Source organism: Magnolia sinica, chromosome 9 (genome assembly GCF_029962835.1).
Source record: "Magnolia sinica isolate HGM2019 chromosome 9, MsV1, whole genome shotgun sequence".
NCBI classification, from domain to species: domain Eukaryota; kingdom Viridiplantae; phylum Streptophyta; class Magnoliopsida; order Magnoliales; family Magnoliaceae; genus Magnolia; species Magnolia sinica.
This window is the reverse complement of record NC_080581.1, coordinates 79,540,426-79,563,734: the sequence shown is the minus strand read 5'-3', so window position 1 is coordinate 79,563,734 and position 23,309 is coordinate 79,540,426. Positions and strand designations below refer to the sequence as shown.

General features: G+C 39.0%; 1 protein-coding gene across 22 annotated transcripts; it reads right to left on the bottom strand.

Moving 5' to 3' along the window:
* Window positions 1-1,103: 1,103 nt before the first annotated feature.
* LOC131255802 (dynamin-related protein 12A-like) lies at window positions 1,104-12,506 on the bottom strand. Of its 22 annotated transcripts, none has more exons than XM_058256644.1 (8): window positions 12,075-12,376; window positions 6,401-6,561; window positions 6,217-6,248; window positions 5,614-5,926; window positions 5,457-5,520; window positions 5,258-5,365; window positions 1,624-1,667; window positions 1,104-1,526 (listed from the first exon to the last, which is right to left on the bottom strand). In XM_058256644.1, the coding sequence occupies exons 4-8, from the start codon at window positions 5,695-5,697 to the stop codon at window positions 1,347-1,349; spliced, it is 480 nt and encodes a 159-aa protein (XP_058112627.1). In that variant the 5' UTR covers window positions 5,698-5,926; window positions 6,217-6,248; window positions 6,401-6,561; window positions 12,075-12,376; the 3' UTR covers window positions 1,104-1,346. The 22 variants fall into 22 exon arrangements, with proteins under 22 accessions (XP_058112627.1, XP_058112619.1, XP_058112621.1 ...); XM_058256636.1 differs by having other exon boundaries at window positions 5,614-5,954; window positions 12,075-12,373; XM_058256638.1 differs by having other exon boundaries at window positions 5,614-5,945; window positions 12,075-12,373.
* Window positions 12,507-23,309: the final 10,803 nt, after the last annotated feature.

The following is a 23,309-nucleotide window of genomic DNA, read 5'->3' as shown; positions in this document are numbered from 1 at the left end:
AGACAAAAATTCATCTCCATCCACAACTAAGTTGGGCCTAAACACAAGAAATAATGCAAGAGGGGACACCAACCATAGGTTATGTGTGTGGCCTGAATGGTGTGTATATTCTATCCAATCCATTCATCAAACTAGTCTAATTAGGATGAATAGATAATAATCCAAGAGTCATCTTGATCCAAAACACATGCAGACCACACATTGTTAACATAGAAATTTTAGGCATGATTTTATATTGTTACTAAGAGTCCAGCCTACAGGAGTTGTTGCATGTCACGCAAGAAGTCTTGTATGTTTTGGTGTGAGTGCAGGATATATGCATTTGCCCTTGGCCAGGCTACTTATATTAATATCTTAAAATGACAAAAGCACCTCTCATCATGCATACCTGTAAAACTAGTGGCTATACCACGAGGATTGCTTGAAGAAAAAAGTTAGAACAACCCATCACTAGGTTGGATATACACATAGATTGAGTTGGACCACTGGCCGTTCACTCAGTTCAACAGTAACCTACCGGATGAATGGACCATTATGGTTTTCTTCCCTAAGTTTTATGATGCATCTTGCCGTTACCTTTAAATCCTTTGCATTTTTTTTCTTTGAGGTTTGAAATTGATTTTTAAATACACTACAAGAAAATTGACTTTTATCGGCAGTCAAAAGCACCAGTAAAGGTCAAAAATAGCGCCGTGGAAAGCTTTATCAGTACTTAGACAAGCGCTGAAAAAAAGGTGCGCTGGCAAAGGCTTTACTAATGCTCATCATCATTTACTGGCAATTTTTCTGGCCACCGTGATCGAGTAGACTTTTCCAGCGCCCATTTTCCTTTTTCCGGCACATCTACTAGCCCGGTAATCACTTAAAAAGTGTCTGGGAAAGCTGAAAAAGCGCCGGGAAAAGTCTTTGGCAGCGCACCCCTTTTAAAAAGCGCCGGCAAAAGTGATTGCTGGCCACCAGTAATCACTGAAAAAGCACCTAGGAACATTAAAAACATCAATAAAAGTTTGTCCAAGTGTCGATAAATGTCTTCCAAAGTACAACAAAGGTTTGAGAAGCACCGTTAAAAGCCGTGCAACCCACAACAAAAGCCAGTAAATTTTTATTTTATTTTTTTGGTTGGAACCTGTATTTTTTAATATTTGAAACCTAAAAACTGTTAGGGTACAATTAAAAATGAATATTAAACAAATTTGTAATACTTTACAATAAATTATATAATATTTACAACAATACGTTGAAAATGGTCTTGAATACATAAAAATAAATAAAAATCCTTCACGTGGTCCCCTCCTAGATTGGCCACACTGTCGAATGAAATGGAGAAGACCGAACTGGTAAAGCTCTCATCGAGCCACTTCATGCATTAGCTTGTTGAACATGGATGGAACTGTTGGGCTGATCATCTTCGCGGTCCATAGCCCTGAAATCCAATGTGTAATCAAATTACTTGATGTAGGTTCTAACTCTAACTCTAACAAATACTTTGAGCTAGTTGTGTAATCAAAAGAATCCAACAAGTATCTCTGCTAACAAAAAGAACAAAATAAATAAATAAACATATATTGGAGGAGCAGGAACATTGTATCAAAGAAATTGAATGGTCAAGAGAAAAAACAATACAATGATTTGGTACATGAATTCTATTTCCATTGGTTCAGGTGCCTCTGCAACATTTGTAAACATTGGTCAGAGGAAATTGATACAGAAAGAGAAAACATATTACAAGAGTAACCATGAAGGGGACCTTTCAATTACAAGCTAGCAGAAACCTCACCCTGATCCATAGCTCAAGTGGCAGACTGAGTGAAGATACCTCGTTTCAACACTGAGGTCATGGTATCGAATCCCTTGTGGGGGTGGCTAACACTGAAGTGTGACCTGACAGTGGGGGTGTACTAACAAGCTAACTGGGAAAAAAAAAAAGCTAGCAGAAACCAAGACTACAAGTAGAGGTGTACACGAGTCGAGCTTGGCACAACTCGACTCGGCTCGGCTCGGTTCTCGAGCCTAACTGGCCAGCTCGGCTCGGTTCAGTCAGCAGCTCAGGCCAGTTCAAGCCAAGTTCGCTTGTGCGGCATTTTCACAAACACATGAACTGCACCTTCAAATTCTCACTGTATGTAAAAGAGCAGCAACAGTTTTACAGGTATTTCATCAAACACCTTGTAGGCAACATTAAAATCAAGAAAAAAAAAAAAAGGATATTTGTTTCATATACATACCTTCCTTGCCACCAGCAGACACTTCGTTGAGAGTCATTGCATCAAACACTTGGTGAGGAACATCAATATCAAAGTAACCGAGTCACCGAACTGGTTTGATCCGAGTTCGATTCGAGTTGGGGTTCGATCCAAGTCGAGTCGAGCTCAGGCAAGCTCGAACTCGGTTCGAAATTTTTTCGAGCTCAAAAAATCAGCTTGACTCGGCTCGAACTCAGTTTCGAACCAAGCCGAATCGAGCTTTTTCGAGTCGAGTCGAGCGAGCTAACCGAGCTAACTCGGTTCATGTACAGCCCTAAATACAAGCCAAACGTTCACCAATTTCAGTTGGGTTTTCCTTGTGTTGGAAGCAGTAAAGGAGTTAACGGAATCAACAAAAAGATGATACCAAACAAAATGCTAGCAATTCCCAGAAGAAATTGAAAGTTTCACTTCATTTTCAACAAGCCAGAAACTTGCTGGGTTGAAACTGCTAATACTCCAAGTAAATCATCAACTTGGAATGTTTTGCCACCTTTTTGAACAGGTCAACTCAACCAGGCTTTCAGTCAGGCCACAAGCTTTTTGAACAATGTACAAAAGAAAATCTACACAACAATATGCCAGGACTACAACACTTCTTGTCTGCATATCATAACCTTTCAAATTTTCTGTTGAACAGCTTGTCAGTAGTGTGGCAAAGCTAGGAGGTAATGATGAGTGAACAGAATCAAAGCTGTTGGTGAGTAAGGGTTGCTGCAAACACACGTGTTGCTCGCCTGTACTGGGGGATGTCAATATACTCTGATTGAGGTGAATTTTCATATCCAGTGTCATCTCTTGGATATCCAATTTCCAATATGTTCTTCAAAGTTTCCTGGAATGGAAAGGCATTAAAAAGACAAATACAAGGTAGGAAAAAATAGATATTTTACCACTACAGTTTGGTAGATGGATCGGTTTTGTTTCGTGGCATATCATCAAAAGAATTTGCCATGTTGGTCCAAATACAAATATAGAACATAAATATCGCCTTATTCAAAATTTTAGTTGACAGAACATACTTTTACTCTTGTCATATGCTTACAAGGTCTTACAGGGTCCCTTTTCCTGGATTTACAGATTGTTCTTTTCTGGTTAGGCCATAAGGATCAAACATCCATATTCTAGGGCATTTGTAAGGATGGTTGGTTTTGTATTTCCTGAAACTGTGTTTGGAAATGATATTTAAACTGATTTTAGAAAAATACAATTATGGTAAATGTTTGGTGTAGATACCCTTATGTAGGAATGTGGGAGTTTTATCCTAATTAGGTGAATACTCAACTTTGGGAGAGTTTAAAGAAGATTTGTTGTTTTTCAGTCTTTTCCAGGTTACTTTATGTGAGAAAGTAGTATTTCAACTTTAGTGGAAAGCTTAATCTTTATAACAATGCGTGATGCGTGGGGTGTAGTAACCATGCAATGGCAGGCGAATCAGTTAAGAATTACTCAAAAGGGTGTTTTCTTCTCCCAAAATCAAATTAATTGTTGATTGTGAACACTTTTCTCGAACTAACCTACGAAACCAAAATATAGTACCACATTTTAAATGAGCAAACCAAAGGCTATGCAGAACAGGGAACAGGTAAAATCTGCAGAGCTAACAACACACCTACTGTCGTGCAGCTTCATCATCAATTGTTACAAAACAAAGAAAGTTTTTATTACAAACTTAGCAATAACAATGATGGATAAGATACTTCTCCTCCCTCATGAACCAAATCCTAGAAACACCAATTGCACCTTTGGTAACTCTTTCGTAAAAAAGAATACAAAGGCGATGCACAACAAGCGTTACAATGACATGCAAGTCCTGTGCTCATCAGCACATATGGATCCCCATGGACTACTTTTAAGTTGCAACAACATAATGCTTTAAATACATGAAACAAGAATCTAATTGGATTTTTTGGGAAAAAAGATCAAAATAAAATTAAAGTTTACGATTGTTTATCACCACCGGAGGCTGGATCGTTATTGGTGGCAGAAATCCAACTTAACCATAATGTTACAAGTTCCTTGCTTTTTTTTGTAGGGTGAATTTTTAACATTCTCTATCCTAATATGTTTGCGGACAGACTTGTTTGTAAATATGCAAAATGCATTGTAAGTTATTGCCTCAATTGTTTTTTGTTAAAAATATCACATTCTATACATTGAATAAGAATAATTTTACTGAAAATTTTTAGTAGATAACAAAGATACCTGCAACTTACAGTTAATATATTGGAAATGCACATCCTACAATCACATCCCATAATTTATTTTTATTTAAAAAAAAAAAAAAAAAAAAGAATAAACTTTTTTATATCATCAATGCATCAAAAGCTAGAAACAATAGCTAATTTCTACTTTCCAGAGAAGTTTGCGACAAAAGATCCAAGAATGAGGGACAGACTCATGTACAAAGTTAACCCAATTTGCGCTTGCGAACATATCCGAGTTGAATACCTTCAAGTGAAAATGATTTTTTGAGGAATTCTAATTTTCTTGATTATTGAGAAAAAGGGGCAGAATTCATCATATATATAAATAAATAAATCCTTCATCAACCACTGTATTGAATTTCACAAAAAATAAAAAAACAAAAACAAAAACAAATTCACGGACCAGAAAGTAGAGCAGAGTAACAGATGAAATCTGTAGTTTTCCATTCCCTCATGATTCAATGTTAGTTTTTCATATCCATGTATTCATTTAATAATCTAATCAACCTACTTATTAAATAATGATTAAAAAAAGAGCTTGGTGGAAATACCTTATTTAATTTTATTTTATTTTTTTTAAAACATTTCGGATCAATGGCAGTAGAGAGTAATTACTTTGCCTCTGCAGTTCCTCTGCCTACTTGAAGATGTTTGTTGCTGTATGCGTGTACTCGTCGAATTAGAATTGAGAGAATTCAAGGTGAAAATAAAATCAAGAAGCAGCGACAATATAGGGGAGATTTCGGGGCAAAAAAGACCCATAAATCAAACATCGAATCTACGAAGCAATAGAAAAACAAGATTTACCTAAACCTAAAAATCTCCTCTTTGGCGAGTGAAGAAACTCAACATACTCCATCTGTCCTTTGTCTATCTTGTGCAGCTGCAGAACCAATGGCTGACATATGACAATCCCTTCAAGAATACCACAAGATCCACCATAGAAAAAACTCAAAAAAATAAATAATACAAGTAAAAGAATTAAAAAAAAAATTCAGACTCCAACCAGATCCCCTAAGAAGAAAATCCCGCTTGACGATGCTCTCCAAAATCGATGATTTTGCAGAATTCTGCAATCAAATGAAATAAAATCAAAGTATAAACCACACAACTCAACAAAAATGAAGAAGCTGAAGTATATGGAAACAGATTGAGAGACAAACCTGTCCACTGATGACAGCGACGAACGGAAGGGCTTCCCAAAGAGTTAGCAAGGAGTTGTCGCCACTGTAGTCGCCAAGGACCATATAGGCCCTCTCAATCCTATTCACGAGGCCGATCAAGCCCTCCACGAGAAGCAGGGAAAGCGATGATGAGAGACTCCGCGAGGCCCAAGGAATCGCAGCTGATGGCAATCACAGTGGTAGCTGCAGCAGCAAAACCAAAAATGCTTCTCCCAACCAACTTGATCCAACTTCCATCCCATCCATCCATCTTAAATCCAACTGTTCTGAAGTTGCTATCATCGGATCGGTTCTGCGAATGGATGACAAATCTGCATAATCTAGAAGAAGCAGGAGAGATCAATTTTCTCCATTTTACATTGATCCGATTATTTGGACAAAGAGATCGACGGGAATCAAAAGCTCCCTATGAGGGTTTCAGAGATGAAGGAAAATGATGGGGGGGGGGGGGGGGGAGGGGGTTGGGAATACATTTTTTTAGGCAATAAATCAATAAACAGAGCTTATGAAAGAATTAAATACATTAGCAACAACTCATAGTGCCCATCTTCAAATATTAAAATTAGGGAAATCAACATGTACCTTCTCATCATCAAAGTCATACAGTTCAGCAGCTGCAAAAACCCAAGAAAGGAAATATCATGACATTGAAGGTATGCTTCATTCATAGAAAAACCAAAGAAAAAACAGTAAACTTCAAACTTTATGTTCATTTCAATTAAAACATAAACACAAAGGATAGTGTGAAAATTATGAATCCACATACTGTCATCCATTTTGAATTTGATAGCATCTTCTGTAAATTTCTTCATCTTTGCATCGGGCAATTGTGAAGTGTTGTTCTTTGCAAATCGTCCACAACAATACAAGGCGAGATGTTATCATGTGAGCCCAATCAAATTCAAAAAGTTGTTTCCCTTCGTAGCACTGTGATCAGTAGGCCAGAGAAATGAAGTTCATCTTTTAAGCACAATCAATGAGAAATCGCAATCTGCAATAGCTTACATCCAAATACACTGGTCTAGATAGAGGACTGGTGCAACTTTTCCAAATACACTGGTCTACATTAAACTGCAATAATAGATTATGTTCCAACATCCCAGCTAGTTAGATGATCCAACAAGTCCCCCGTAACCCGCACACACACACAGACCAAAAAAGAAGAAGAAGAAGAAGAAGAAGAAGACATGAATAATTTTCTACCAGGTTTTGAGCCAATAGCTACCAAACAGTACACATCCAGTGTCAAAAGCTTCAATGACATATAATAAGGTATTTGAATTGGAGCTTGTTTGCTCACTCAAGGTTCGTTGTCATGATAAAAGCTATGGGAATGCAACTTTCCAGATTCATAATGAAGATGTAATCTAAAATAAAAGGATTGGAACCTGAACTATAGATGGAGGATGCCCTACAAATCTCCATCAGATTGGAAGATCCAAACCCCTTTATTTTGGTAGAGGTCAGCAGATTATTGACAAATTCATATCATATTGGCCAATATGTATCAAAAATTTCAAGTGGCTAGTACAAAACGTAGAAGTAATATGTAAGACTTTGGAACTTTGTCAAAGTTCTATTTTCCATCCATTTATGACTGAATGCAAAAGACCTCACAGTCGAGCTAATGTACACCACATAGGAGTATCGTTCGACATTCATAAGCTTCTCCACTTTTACAGAACTGGACTTTGAGACCTGTATCAATAGCCTGTTTGAATACATGATGCATGACAATTAACCACTTGTTCTAAAAGCTCGAACTGTTAAAGTATGGCGAATTAATCCCTTTATCTCATAGCCCAGGCCCCACATCTCATGGGTTAGGACCTCGCCTGAACTCCCTTCGTGGGCCCCAAATCACATGGGCCGCCCACCCAAGTGTGTCCCCGCATCCCACGGGCTATTCCAATCGAGCCTGGTATGAAATGTGCATTACTCACCCCTAGTAAGGAGTCTCGAACACGAGATCTCCCCCGTGGACCCCAAATCGCATGGGTCACCCACCCCGAGTATGCCCCTGCATCCAACAGGCGACCCCACTTGAGCCCAGTGTGAAAATGCCCCTGTATTAATCACCCCCGGTGAGGAGTCTCGAACACGAGACCTCCCGCTCTGATACCAATTTGATGCAGGACAATTAACCACTTGCTTTAAAAGCTCGAACTGTTAGAGTATGGCGAATTAATCCCTTTATCTCATAGCCCAGGCCCCACATCTCATGGGTTAGGACCTCGCCTGAACTCCCTTCGTGGGCCCCAAATCACATGGGCCGCCCACCCAAGTGTGTCCCCGCATCCCACGGGCTATTCCAATCGAGCCTGGTATGAAATGCGCATTACTCACCCCTAGTAAGGAGTCTCGAACACGAGATCTCCCCCGTGGACCCCAAATCGCATGGGTCATCCACCCCAAGTTTGCCCCTACATCCAACAAGCGACCCCACTCGAACCCAGTGTGAAAATGCCCCTGCATTAATACAATCTTGTGTAGATCTAATCCATGATTCTTTGCGAAATGATTCCCTACTAAATAAAACATTCATGAGAAACCAAGATAAGAACTGCAATTATCAATCATAGGGACCATTTTTTGAAAATGGTTGAAAATGTTCTTTTGACAGAAAAATTATGAAAATGTTCGACTCCTATAATGGTTTGACTCTTGTAATGGTTGAAAATGTTCTTTTGACCGAAAAATTATGAAAATTTATGTAGAAAATCCAGAACAATGTAAATATTCTATATATGTATTCGTTTTTTGTTTTGAACATGTCTATTGTAGAGTAACGGTCCACTCTTTGGTGAGAATGTTGTATCGGGCCGTCTAGTGAATTTGTGAATATGATTATATGTATCTAATGTTTACACATTACAATCAAGCATTACAACTAGAAATAAAAAAGGCATAAATACTACTTTTTTAAATATATTTTTTTTTTCAAGATCTATTCGATCAAATCACTTCAATTTATAGTTTTAATCTTAAAAACTTTAGTAAGAGTGGTCGAAATCTTTTGTAAAATGATCTACGAGACTTTTTGGAACAAGAAAAGTGAAAAAGCTAAGGAGAGAAATAGATTTAAATAGAAAAAAGTGGTTGTTTTTTGACCGTTATGGAGGTAACGATCATTATGCCCCGTAACGGCCTTTACGACCACCATAACGGCTGATACGGTCCCAAAAACCAACTGCCCCATTTTACCCTTGTATCGCATAACGGTCATGGCCGTTACCTATACACATCGGCATTTATAGGCGAATCGTAACGGATATGGAACACCTTGCCCTATATCATTTGTGGGTGCACTGAAATTTTAGAGGAGATGGCAACTGTAGGTTCATGCAATTTTTGCAAGAGTTCATGCTTAAATACAAAAAAGGAAAATTCATAGAGGATAAAACCAATAGCTCCCTTAATCCATTACATAAAGTGAGGAGATGATAAACAAAACAAAACAATCCATAGAAAATAGCAACTAGTACACAAGTTTGACTTTTTCCTTCAAATTTGATAACTTAAAACAACCACTTACACATTTTAATCTTAAAACAAACCATGCATCATCTAAGTACATTAAAAAATCGTATAAGGTGCCTCATTAACAGATACAGTTTCTGAATGGAGTGAGCAATCTTGTCAAAAAAAAGAAGAAGAAGAAGAAGAAGAAGAAAAGGAAAGAAAAGGAAAGAAAAGAAAACAAAAAAGAAACAATGGTTCAACAAATCTATGTCAAGAGTTCAAAACCCCATTTGAATTAGAATTCCAAGTCTCTGTGTAGCGGATACCTTATGCAAATATCCAAGCATCTGAGTTGGGTACTCCAGTTTTTCCGAATGATCCAATTATTGTTGGTTGTCTATATCTACATCTATCTGTGTTCTATAGTTTAAATAGCAAGATCATGAGACTCGTGAAAAAGGTTTTGATGAGAGATTTCTTGGTTTAACCATAAATAACAAATTGATGTCACATTTCCTAGAATATTGTAAACTAACCATAAGGTATCCACAACTCGAGGAGGTTTAGTATGACTATAATTTTGAGTTGAATAAGTTTTGTGCAAATGATTGACTCTCTTCCACCTTCCATGTAGTACATATTATCTAACAAAGCTGCATATGTTTTATAATTCTACTGCAATATCAGTCGGCATTTGAAAGGTGCAGACTTGCAGGACTATTTATTTTCTTTTGGACAATTAGAGTCTTTTAGAAAATGAGACTTTGTGTTCCATAAACAATTTTATTTCAGTTGCCAAATTGCTAATTACATGACATATCTACTTGCATCATCTTTATGAACTCATTTGTGTTGACTATCACTATATGATCATTTTCCTTGGTCTAGTTTCAACATTGTTTACCATTTGTTATGCAGGAAAGGTCTCACATGTTTCAATTTGTTCCAAGCAGAAAACAGGTAAGAAACAGAGCTTCTCTTGTTATATGGTACCATTTATATGGAATGATTTGCTTCTTTTTCAGGTCAAAGCAGCGAAGAAGCTTCTTAAGATGATCCCACAGAACATAGAAGAAGGCTTGAGGGAGTTCCTGTATTTACTGTTCAAATTTTGAAAATTGCAATAGCTACAACTGGTGGAATTAAGTGGTATGCTGTTTCAGTGTTGCGTTTCTGTAAATCCTACTAATTTTTGCTGAAAACTATGGTTACTTCGGAACACACATCAGCAAAAGGAAACTCCTCCAAGTTTTCAAAGGGGAAACTGTAGAAGATATGAAATGTCAGAACTTGTAATTGAAAAACAGCTCTAAGTTGGATGGATTCCACCCAAAACAGATGAATAATCCAGGAAGTGATGCGGTCACCGCGGGATGGTAATTTTCAATTTGTGAAGTGTAGAGCTACATTAAAGAACTACATAATGTAATTTTTAAGTTTAAAATACTGGTATACCTTCTACATCATACAGAAGCTCTTGATCACTGTTGCATTTTCAATGTCAGTGAAAGGTATTGTGCCCAACTAATTGGGGTCAACCTTTTTATTTCTAAGACATTAGTAACAAATAACACAAATGGAGGAAAGTAATTAAGGTAAAAACCTTAAAAATTAAAATAGCTCGATGATTAAATACAGTTTATTTCAGTGTTTTTCAAAATAAACAAACAAATAAATGGACCACTTATTTGATCAAAACTCAATGCCAATTTTGTAGATATGAAATGATGAATTTTGTATTAAAATAAGAAAATGGAAATTCTGAAAAGATGAGAAAAGGTGTGGTTTTGTTTTCATGAAAAGGACTTTGTGTTTTTTGCATCTCTCTCCCTTTTTGTCTTTTAAAATAGTCCCACATCAGATATACATGGGAATATTTTAAGCTTCATAAAAGGTTGATTTTCTAGTATAGTATTCTCATATGCAAGCCTTACTGTGTTTGCTCATAGGTGCTTAGCAACCCCATCAGCAGGCACATGAGTGCCTCAGGCCATTGTGGTGCATGCATGAGGAAGGGCGCTTGAAGTACACTTTGCACTTGCTTGATCAGACTGTTGGATTGTGCCCCTGGGTCAATTAGGTGTGATTAGATGGGTTGGATCTAGAGATCATTGTAATTTGAATTGGGGTGATGGCAGATTTCGAAATATAGCAAACCCATCAAAAAGCATCTGAAGGGGTCTGTATCTATTCAGAGTGGCTGAATATGCTCCAAAGACTCTAAGCCTCTCCTCTCTCTCTTCCTGTCTCTCAAATCTCTACAGCTTTCTTAGACCAAGATTCAGTTTTCTGCTATTTTGTAATCCTATTCTGAATGACACAACTTAGTAATTTCTCTTATTCTTGGGCATATTTGAGGTTGTTGTGTCTGGTAGGCACCCACTTTGATTTTGCAAATATAAGGACACAATTCTCAGATCGAAAGGTTGGGCTTGTTGTATCCTGGAGGCGGGTTTGCTTTTAACCCACTTGCAAACTGATATAATAGTATGGGGCAACCTTAAAGGTAGCAACATTGAAACGTTCTTCAATCCTATCTTTTACCTTTCTTTTTTACTCTCTTTTTAATCATTATGTCTCTTTAATTCTAATTATAAAAGAAACATCTAATAAAAGACCTTATCCTCTTAAAATCTACTTAAGGATTTAGTCCTGAACCTAGTTCATGTGCAAACAAGTCATGCCTAGAACATTCAAGACTGTCCATACAGTGGACCAAAACAATGAAGAACACCTGACACGAAAATCAGATCAGTCCACCAAACAAGTGGGCCACCACATGCAGAAACACTGGAGATATAGATCAGACCTGACAACAGTCTAAAACTGATGTACATGTGTGGCCCACCTGACAAGTGTACCAACCTAATGTTGCAAGAGGCGATCTTCATGGTGGGGCCACGATGGCATATACAATTTTAGTAGACTTCCAAAGTAAAGCACTATCAAAAGCCCTACTATTCGCTAATAAGAGTTACCTAATCCAAGCAAGAAAGCCAAAAGCAGCACCGGTGGACTGCAGGATGTGACGCAGATCTGCTCTGAAGAGCAGCAAATGAACGGCGACGGGCAGCAGATACTCCAAGACAACATAATACACCGGGACCTCACTAGCAATGATGCTGAGGTTGGTTGTGGCGAGCGCCACCAGAGTGCTGTCCAGGGCGCCGCTCAGCGCGCTCTGCACTTTCGTCTTCTCCGGCCTTCCGATCCCATTTCAAAACAGACATCTTTGAATCAAAATCTCAAAATAAAAAGAGGAAAGGAGAAATGAATCAAGGCAGGATCGATGAGTGGGAAGTAGTACCAGAGGCCGAATGCACCAGCTGTGAAGAGAGAGGTCCATATTCCACCAATGATAGTGAGGCGAGATGAGCGGTTGGAATGAGATGTTGAAGTGGGCGGGGGCGCTCCTTTCTTTAAATCGCCTACATACCCCACAAAATAAAAACCGTGCGGACCATTGAAACCACCAAGCCCATGTTGCTACATGTGTTTTGTGACCAAGTTCGTCGTCCCTTTTTCCTTTGCAATTGTTTTCTTTCGAGCTCGCTTTACGGTACCATCCAAAAATGTAAGGACTCTATTTTCAAGTGTACCTACGCAATGAAAAATCCACATCAAAGGTTGGCCCAACATAATGGACAGTGAACTTGAAAGATAAATACTTGTGTGGCTGAAAAACCAAACCTGCCTTTCTATTTTTTGGCTAATAAGTACAATGTCTACCCAACATGCTACGTACTTTTATATATCATTAATAAGAATAAACCAAGATAAGCTACTTATAATGGACGGTGAACTTGAAAGATAAATACTTGTGTCGCTGAAAAACCAAACCTGCCTTTCTACTTTTTGGCTAATAAGTACAGTGTCTACCTAACATGCCATGTACTTTTATCATTAATAAGAATAAACCAAAATAAGCTACTTATTACGTAAGTACCTTGCAGTAAGTAACTAACTTTCCAAACGTCCCTAAATACACCCTGATCTATAGCTCAAGTGGTAGACTGAGTAAAAGATACCTGGTTTCAACACTGAGGCCTTGGTATCCATCCCTAACGGGGGTCACCAACAGTGAAGTGTGAACTGAAAGTGGGGTATACTATCAAGCTAACCAGAATAAAAAACAAAATGGTCCCTAAATATACTTGTCATGGGTTGGGTTGGCCTTTTTTTTTTTTTTTTTCTGCTCAGGCTTCCACACGCTGTGTTAGGCCCATGCTCGATTCAGGCTAGGCCTAGGCCTTATGCATAAATGTTGGGAGGCCTTAGTCGGACCTGGCCCAAACCCAGCCCATTGTCGCCTCTTAACTCATAGTACAGCTAGTTGCATGGATTCACTTGGATAGCTCGATCAATCAATCTAAACCGTCTGTTAGTTCAGAACACATTTAATGGGCCACCATGCAAAAAGTATAGTTAATGAGGGAGCGGATTGGATACTGAACGATGTGGCAAAGCGCCATTGGTTAGATACCACTGGTATGTTCCCTTGGTATAAATGCTACTCCGTTAGATCCGTTAACGGATCTTTCTCCGGATCTTTCTCCGTTTCTGCCTTGCACCCACTCGGCCACGAAATTGGAATGTAATGCTAAGAAGTTGGGCCCACTGTGAATTTATGTAATTTATCCACACCTTTCATCTGTATTTTCATCTAATTTTAGGCGTTGACCCAAAATTAAAGGTTATAAAAATCTCAAGTGGACCATACCGTAGGAAACAGTGGAAATAATGATTTCCACCATTGAAACCTTCCCAGGCCTCAATGTGATGTTTATTTTTCATCCAAACTGTTCAAAGGATCAAAAAACATGGATGAAAGTAAAAATAACAAATATAATCTTGATCCAAAACTTCTGTAGCCCAAATTTTTCAATGATATAAATTCAATTCATGATGTTTCTTTTGGTGTGGCTGACTTTTGTCTTTTATATGAGTAGGTTTTGAGCTAAGGCCCTAAAATTATCTTATAAAATGGATGGACAGAATGGATGGACAGACTGGATAAAATATATAAATCATGGTAGACCCCACTGAGTTTACTCAGTACGCAATCCGCTTCCTTCGCCACATACCGGTAAACTTTTCCAAACTCCACATGCCATGCCTTTTTTCTGGACGTGATTTCCTGCGGAAGGCTTTCGCAGGAAGTTCCTGCGCTGGGAACAGGTGGGGCCACTGTGATGTTTGTGAGAAATCTGCCCCTTTCATTCGTTTTTTGAGTTCATTTCAGGATATGTTGCCAAAAATGAACCGTATCCAAAGCTCAAGTGGGCCATACTAAAAGAAAATGTGGTTAGGGAAATTCCTACCGTTAAAATCTACCTGGGTTCTACAGTGATGTTTACCAGCCATCCATACTGTTAATAACTTTATTCCTATTGGGATGAACTGAAATCACAAATATTAGCATGACTCAAAACTTCGGTGGCCCACAAATATTTCAACTGTAAAAGTTCAATTATCACGTTTTTGGCCCACTTAAGCTCTGGAAACGGTTCATTTTTGGCTTCATGTCCTGAATTGAACTCAAAAAACGGATGGACAGGTAGGATTTCTCACAAACATCACAGTGAGCCCCACCTGGTTCCAGCGCAGGAAACAAGAAATCCGCTTCTTTTTTTTCTTAAGAAAAACAATTACCTGTGCGTGGCTAAGTGCGTTCACGGCCTAGACGGAAACCATCCACTACTGGATCTACGTTGGAAGAGCATTTATTGGAACGAAACAGCTTATTGGTATCTAACCAATGCCATTTTACCGCGTCACTTCAGTAGTCAAAAGGCTACAGAAGCGTTCAGTATCCAATCCGCTCCCAGTTAATGAATAGTTTAAATCAATGCATTGACTGTCCAAGTATCCGAATCCAACCAGGGGCACTGTAAGTCATAGTGCTGTCAGAGCACTGGACCATTTCTCTAACACAATGGTACAATTTTGTTGCTGCATTACTAAATTTGAAAGATGATTAGTGTATTCGGCATAAAATCAAGGGTTGGTATGGCCCACCTGAATTATAGATGGGCTGATTTTTATGCCCTAGTCCTGAATTTTTGTGTGGTATCTAATGGATGAAGTAGATTTTGTATGGTCACCATAGCAGTCCCTAAAAAAAGCAAGGGTAAATGTCTATCTCCTACTGTTTTCTTTGGCATGGCTCACCTGAATTACAAGCCAATATGATGTTTTGGCTTTAAACCTAAATTGGGATTACACATCTAACGGTCAGAGTGGATCTCTTGTAAACATCGCCATGAGGCTCATTAAAAATCAAGTCCCGACATCCCTCTTTAATGGTACAGATAGATTATTTAAGAGGGAGAATTGTATGGGATGTCACTATTGGTTTAAACAGACCCATCACGGCGTCTACGTAAGATCCACTCCAACCTTTAGATATTTAGTCCAATATTAGGCCCAAAGACATAAAGATAGTATTGATCCTGGTGACAACAAAGGAAATAGTTATCCTAGAGATGTCGACCCTTGATTTATATATAGCTCACCATGATAATTATTTAAATCCACTCCAACCATTAGATTCTACACAAAAATTTATGTATATGGCAAAAATATCACACCTATGCATGATTCACATGGACCGCACTAATGGAAATAGTTTAGAGGATAAGCATTGTCTTATATATTGTTTCCTATCCTTTGGTCCACCTGATTCACTTATGGAGCCAATTTTTGGGTTCTTGGCCTAACATGGGGTGAATGGAGCTAATCTTTGGGTCATTAACCTAACATAGGGTGGTGCACCTTGTGGATGAGGTGAGTTTTACATAAACATGGCCCACCCACCCATTTGCTGGCAAGGCAGCGGTAATGATAGTGGAACGATAATTATCTTGATTAATGAGATGGCTTTTTAAAAACCTTTTCTGTGATGACCCGGTCACCGTTACAATGTGGGCAGACGTGATGTGGGTAGGGTTGGGTGCTTGGGCGAGCTACCGCGCCGGGCCAGCTATTATAACTGGTGACTGTGGACGAAACTTGTCCCACATCACTTGGGCAGCCGTTCGAAGTCTTGACTATATGTGGAGTTCGACCTTCAATGGTATAACGCATTTTGGGGTGAGCCTTAGGCAAACTCTGAGAACAAAGTCGTGCACCTTCGAGCAAAGTCGTGCGCCCTCAAGCAAAGCAGACAATATTATACTGTTGGGGCTGGCCGTTTCATTTGGTATCAGAGCCGAGGACGACTTTATTCCAACAGTGGGAGAATGTGACGACCCGGTCATCGTTACGCATCGGCGTAGTAGCTACCCTCTCCCTGTTACAATGTGGGTGGGGCTAGGTGTCTGGGCGAGCTACCGTGCTGGGCGAGCCACTATAGCTGGTGATTGTGGATGGAACTTGTCCCACATCGCTTGGGCAGTCATTCGAAGTCCTAGCTATATGTGGGGTTTGACCTTCAATGGCATAACGCGTTTTGGGGTGAGCCTTGGGTGAACCCTGAGAACAAAGTCGTGTGCCCACGGGCAAAACGGACAATATTATATTGTTGGGGCTGGCCATTTCATTTGGTATCAAAGCCGAGGACGAGTCTGTTTCAACAGTGGGAGAATGCGACAACCCGGTTACCATTACGCAGCGGCGTAACAGCTACCCTCTCCCTGTTACAATGTGGGCGGGCACAATATGGGTGGGGCTGGGTGCCTGGGGTGAGCTATCGTGCTGGGCAAGCTACTGTACCTGGTGACTGTGCACGAAACTTGTCCCACATCGCTTGGGCAGTCGTTCAAAGTCCTGGCTATATGTGGGGTTCGACCTTCGATGTTATAACATGTTTTGGGGTGAGCCTTGGGTGAACCCTGAAAACAAAGTCGTGCGCCCTCAGACAAAGTGGACAATATTATACTGTTAGGGCTGATTGTTTCATTTTCTAACTATAGTCTTTTATAAATTTCATATTAAGTATGCAGGTTTTTAAAAAAAATTCTTAAATAATAAGAGAATTTTACAAAATGAACCTGCATGCTTAATATGAACTTTGCATTCCAATACTCTTTTCCAAAAGGTTTCCATAAGCTACCCCATTTGAGTACCTTCCCTTCGATTTGGAGCTAGGTGGGAGGGGCAAGCAAAGGGGGTTGGTTGGGTAGCGGCTTGATTGAGGACACAGTGATGTTTACATTAAATCCACCTTGGATGGGTCCTTATTCATGGCTTAGTACTCACAAGAGTTTCAACGCTAAGGTCATGGGTTCGAATACCTATTCGGTGTATGTCCGCGTGAGGGGAAAAAAAAAAACTCCAGCTCAAACCAAAAGACTCCAGCTCAAACCATCAGGTACGTCACCTCATGTTAGACCTAGGGTCCATAAATCAATCCTCTCTAAGATTTAAGTGGACTATGTGATTGGAATAAGTATATACAGCAACACTCACCTTCTAAACTATTTCCCTTAGTGTATCCTCACCTACTGACATTTTTACCTCCGGCATGAATTGGTGTAATAAGGTTTGAATCCTTATCTTAGTAGTAGACTTTGAGGAGTTTCACCACGAGGCCTTGGGTTCAAAACCCATAGGTGGTGAAATCCCATCGCACGCCGATTTCCTGGACCTAAAAACCAGTCCCATTCATTATTCATGTGCCGATGAGAAAACTAGTCTGAAGTTTTCTTATCTGTTGAACTCTTTCTAACATTGTGGACCCCCTGCTGAATGTGCCAGAATATCTACAAGGTCACCTACTTGATGGATGGTTTGGCTATTGCGCCACCACTAATGTTCATGACCTACCTTATACACGCGTGTGGGCTTTGCAAAGCTTAATGTGTTGACCGTTTGATCGTGGAGGTGCGGACCACTTGCTCAAGCTGATAACACAATATGCAGGGGTATATATGTTGGGGCCCATGGCTCGGTGATCCATACTATTCATGTGATGGGCGGACCGTAGGTGGACCGTAGCTCACCAATTTTCGTAGATCTTAGCCATCCAATGTTGGGCCTTTTTTTTCAGTTGAAGTAAACCAATGTTGTATTTCTTTTCTTTTATCTCCTTGTTGCAGGCTACCAATTGAAGGATTAGGATTGTGCAAATGAGGAGATATTTGCATCAAGCTCCTCGCACCATTGGGCTGAATCAGATCATCGGTACGGATCACCCAACCGTTGGGCCTTCTACAGACAGAGGATGCGAGGATACAAAGCATAGCCGCAACTCAGGAGAAAATGAAGAGGTGATTACTCCACCCGTGCGTACGTGGCGAAGTTGTCATGCTCTGAACTATTATCTGGTCGGGCCCACCGTAATTATGCCTTGGACCAAAATTAGGCTCGCCACTCATCAGGGTGGTGCACAATTTGGGAAGTTTCTTGTACTAGACCATTCTTATGATGCAGGACCACCTGAAGAATGGTCCCGCTCAACATTTTTATGGTGGCCCCACGGGATGAACGGACCTGATCACCAAATACGAACCCATCGCTATTTAGTCCATCGCATTGGTCTGTATACGCGCTGCGATTACCTACACAATGAACGGGAATAATATCATACATGGTCCCCTATCTTCATAAGAAGTCCATCCGTTTTCAACTCTGATAGATTGGACTCATGGTTTTCTAATCCAGACCATTGATCTCTTTAGATTAAACATCTAACTAGCATGTTGCATGAATTTATCAGATTAGAAGATCCCAACGGTCAATACTCTGACCTTTTGCATTTGAACGTAGACGATTGTTGTATATCTCTTATTGGGAATCCATTGGTAGGCCACGAAGAGAGAGATTAGGATCTTGGAATCCATCGGCCGACAAGAGAGAGATTATGACTGTCATACATGTAGAGGATATTTACAAGGATTGCTCTAGCCACTGTGAGGCTCAATATATATACCCATGGTCATCATCTTCCTCAGTTAATAAAACCTTTGAATTCACAATAGAATTTTTTTGATTCTACTTAAAAATAATAAAAAAAGATAAAACTCAAATGTTTTATTGAATAATATATATTGTCTAATTATCTCAATTACACAATTAATAAAGAAAAAAAAAACTAAAATTTGTAAATACAACAAACATCAAAATTCTATCCTAATAAAAGTTATAATTCTAACAAAACTCTTTCAAAACTTTACTTCTAAAACTAAAAATTTTAAATAAACTTTGGGTAAAAAATTTCTAAGCATAATTACAAGTAATATATATATATATATATATATATATAGGATGGAAATATACAACTTAAAAACAAAAACCACAAAAATTGAAATTAATAAAATTAATTTTTTTTTTCCTAAAATCACGTTTTTTAGTTGGAATAATGCATTTACCTATGAGATGAATTGATATGACTTACATAGTGGGTGAGTTGACCTTGGATGGCCCGTTATGGTAAAGATTGATAGGTTGTGCTTTCGGTAACCATACACAGATCAAAAGTTATGGCTAATTGACAGTTCACCTTCTTTTGGTTCACTTATGCTAAGAATATATTTGTGTCACGTTCTACATCAGACCCCCTTCAAGTGGAAAAAACTCGCTATCAAGTAACTCAAGGGACTTGCCTCATGATACTCAAATAACTTCTAGCACCTATGTTTATTAAACATTTCTTTGTACTTTGTATTAGGCTCTTGAGCTGGCATATCATATGTACCTATGCTCTCTCTGACTTGACTTCTATAGATTAATTTCACTACTTGTGCTTGCAAGTTCTCGCATTCTTTATGATAATGTGAGCAATTAGGCAGACTTATTCTTAGGATAACATCAATGTGGTTTTGTATATCTCGCATGAGAGGTATTTCCTTAGGAAGTTCATCGAGTACAATCGCATTAAACTCATGCAACATTAGTTTCAAATCCTTTAGGATGTTCATGGGCTCTAAATACATTTCTTTTCAACTAATGCATTTATCTCTCGTGTCTCCTCAAATTGTTCAACGAAATCTTGTTCAATTACAGAGACTATCCCTCCACTTTAAAAGTCTTAAGTTTGTTCTCCATTCCTATAGGAACGAGGATAATCTTTTTTATCATATTTAACAAAAATAAATATATTGATCTTAATCTTTATGTGTAGCATTAATATGTTATTGTCATGGTTGACTAAGTAACATGTGATAAATATTCATATCGGCTATGTCACACATTACTTCATCATTATAATATTTACTAATGGAGAAGGGAATATGGCATTGTTCAGTTACCTTTGTTCCGCTTATCTCCTTTCCATCCAATAGTATATAAAGAGTGGTGTTTTTCCTTATTCCATTCAATGTTATAAAAAGAGTGATGTTTTTCTACCTCCAGTTGTAGCTTTTCTACTATAATCTTCGATACAAACTTTCCGTTGCTCCTGACATCTATGAGCATATCACAAACCTTTTGTTTCACGATGCATCTCATAAGGATGTCGTGCTACTATATATCTATTTCCTCCTTTAACATGTACAACTTTCTCATTATCAGAGTAGGGGCATGTGATTCACCACTAGTATCACACCTCAGATGATCCATTACATGAAAGATTGGTAGGCTGTGCATTCCATAGTAATGCCTGGTTTAGAAGTTTCGGCTAATTTATTGTTCATCTTCTTCTTTTGGTGCAAGCTATATGATTATTTTATTTAATAATGGCAGCTTATTCACTATATATACATGTGGCCCTCTTGTAAAAGGAGCATAGGCCAAAAATTGCACTCACCTAATTGGAGCAGTGACTAAATAACTTAGGGTCGTCCATTTTAGGATTTTATGATTAATGTATAAATTTTCAGGATATATTCCATTCAAGTGGACCTCCGATGGATGCTATGCATTCTTGCTCATTCAAGCCTACTTAGCCTTGGATCTGCCTCATTTTTGGGGTTATATCATAAAATGATGTGGGAAAATGGATATGGACAGTGTAGATAAGATCCATATATCACGGTGGGCCCCACAGATACCCTGCCAGAACCTAGTCTGTCCAGGCTCCATATATTGCGGTGGGCTCCACAGATGTCCTCCAGGCTCCATATATTACAGTAGGCCTCACATATCACTTGCCCGGACCTGGTCTGTACCGGCCGGGGTAGGACTCAATCCGCTTCCGCTATCAAAACTTGCTTGTTTGATGCTTTTCACAGCGCTTTGGCATGTTGTTTAGATGACCACTTGCCTATATCCCATGCCCACATGAAGTTCCTTTGGTCAGAAGCTACATGCAGCTTACCGTGATGTCATTGAAAAATCCATCCTGTCCATCAGTTTTTCCAGCTCATGAAAGGACACAATTCAAAAATTAAGATAAATGCAAAAGTCAAGTGGGTCACACTACAGGAAACAGTAGGGATGAAAATACCTACCGCTGAGACCATTTTGGAGCCCACCATAATGTTTATATGTCATCCAAACCGTTCATAGGGTCATTCTAACTGAGATGAAATGAAAACAAAAACATTACCTGATCCAAAATTTGTGTATCCCATAAAGGTTTCGATGGTAGGCATTCCATCCCAGTTCACTTGAGTTACGGGTCTGCCTTGTTCTTTTGTTCATATCGGTGGGCTCCATTAGCTTCCGACCATAGCAACTTCGGGTGGGTGAGGCGGAGGCAACTAGCTTCTGTTAAACAAATAAATAAATAAAAATCATGCCATTCTGTTTGTAGGAAAATGCTGATCTAATCTAACCTGTAGCCCCACTAAGTTGGGAAGCAATGCCGATCTAATCATTGTCTAGAATTAGAAAGTTTTAGGACGGATTTTCATTACTTTCCATGGTGTGGCCATATAGTAATATACTTATAGAATTAGAAAGTTTTAGTATGGATTTTCATCATTATTGTGGGACTCATCTGATGTGTGGATTAGATGGAATACACACAATGCCGTGGACGTCTACACACATTTGGACGCAGGTATTGGGTTTGGGTTAGGTGTTACACACGATTGCGAGATTGGCCGTATACTACCCCTAAAAATAAAACCTGAGGACTTTAATCATCTGCTCCCTCCCACACAAAAATGGAAATGAGGGAAGTAGTCCATGATCCAGACCACTGATCATATCTCTTTCAATTTTCTAATTTGTTGCTGTCCATTGTCCCAAAAGGCATCCATCACACAATCATAACCGTCCTAGCGGTCGACCTTTTAAAATTGATCTGACCACTGCCAATATTCCTTTCCAAACCTTTATTCGGTGTCGGATGAGTGAGAAATTCATGATTTTGCCAATCCATAATAGGACCCACCAAACAAATGGTTCAGATCATGTGCACCGGCTCATCACTCAGAGCTGTTCGAGACATCCCATTAGGTCTTATCTACCGCTTTACAGATCCTTTCAAGGTGTCGATTGCGCTGTCAATGGGCGGTGCTTTTGAGCCAGCCGAGCATAAATTTAGACACATCTCTCAAACATGCTGGGTTTGGACAGTGTACAACAGTCCATGAGCCCATCCAGGATAAGCCCATTAAGGTTTGTAAGGGAAATTTTATAATACATACAATAAATAAAAGTGTTCATTTATTCTATTGCATTTTTATATTTGTTTGTAGCCTATGATCCATCTAAGAAACACTTATACTCAGGCCTAGCATAAATATCTTAGCCAGGCCCAGGCTCGGGTTAAACTTTTTTGGTTCGTCACGGGCTTGGACAGGGCCGAGGTCTATGTTGTACAATATCGTACCGGTTTGGACAGAGTTCGCCTGGCACCCATCCCATTGACACCCCTTTTCCTGTGAATTCTCGTTATATACATTCTTTATAAAAAAAAACTCTTAGGTTAGACGTTCTCAACCCTTCCCAGAGACGTTCCCATTGTGGTTGGAGCATATGTCTAAAATGACAACTCCGAGCTTATGGTCGTGATTTTGTAGGGAATTCAAGGTTATGGGCTATACTATTCAGACTAGAATGATTTAGTAAGCTTGAGGCATTTTGAAATAAATAAGACAATTTTCAAGCTAAGAGTGTGAATCACAAGCAATGTTTTTAATAACATCCATCTAAGAGTGTTTTGATCTAAAAATGTAATTATACTGTAACTTACTTGTTGGGCTTTTAGGCCCATCTTAAAATTCATACCCGTATCTCAATCACCCACCTTTAGACCTTGTACAAACTGCCTGTCAGCTCAGCCTGACCATGCCCATTAGGAAGGGCAATTTTGTAATATATAGACAATATGTAAAACCTCATTTTAATTTGTTGAGAGGTCATATTCATTTTGTAGCCCTTGC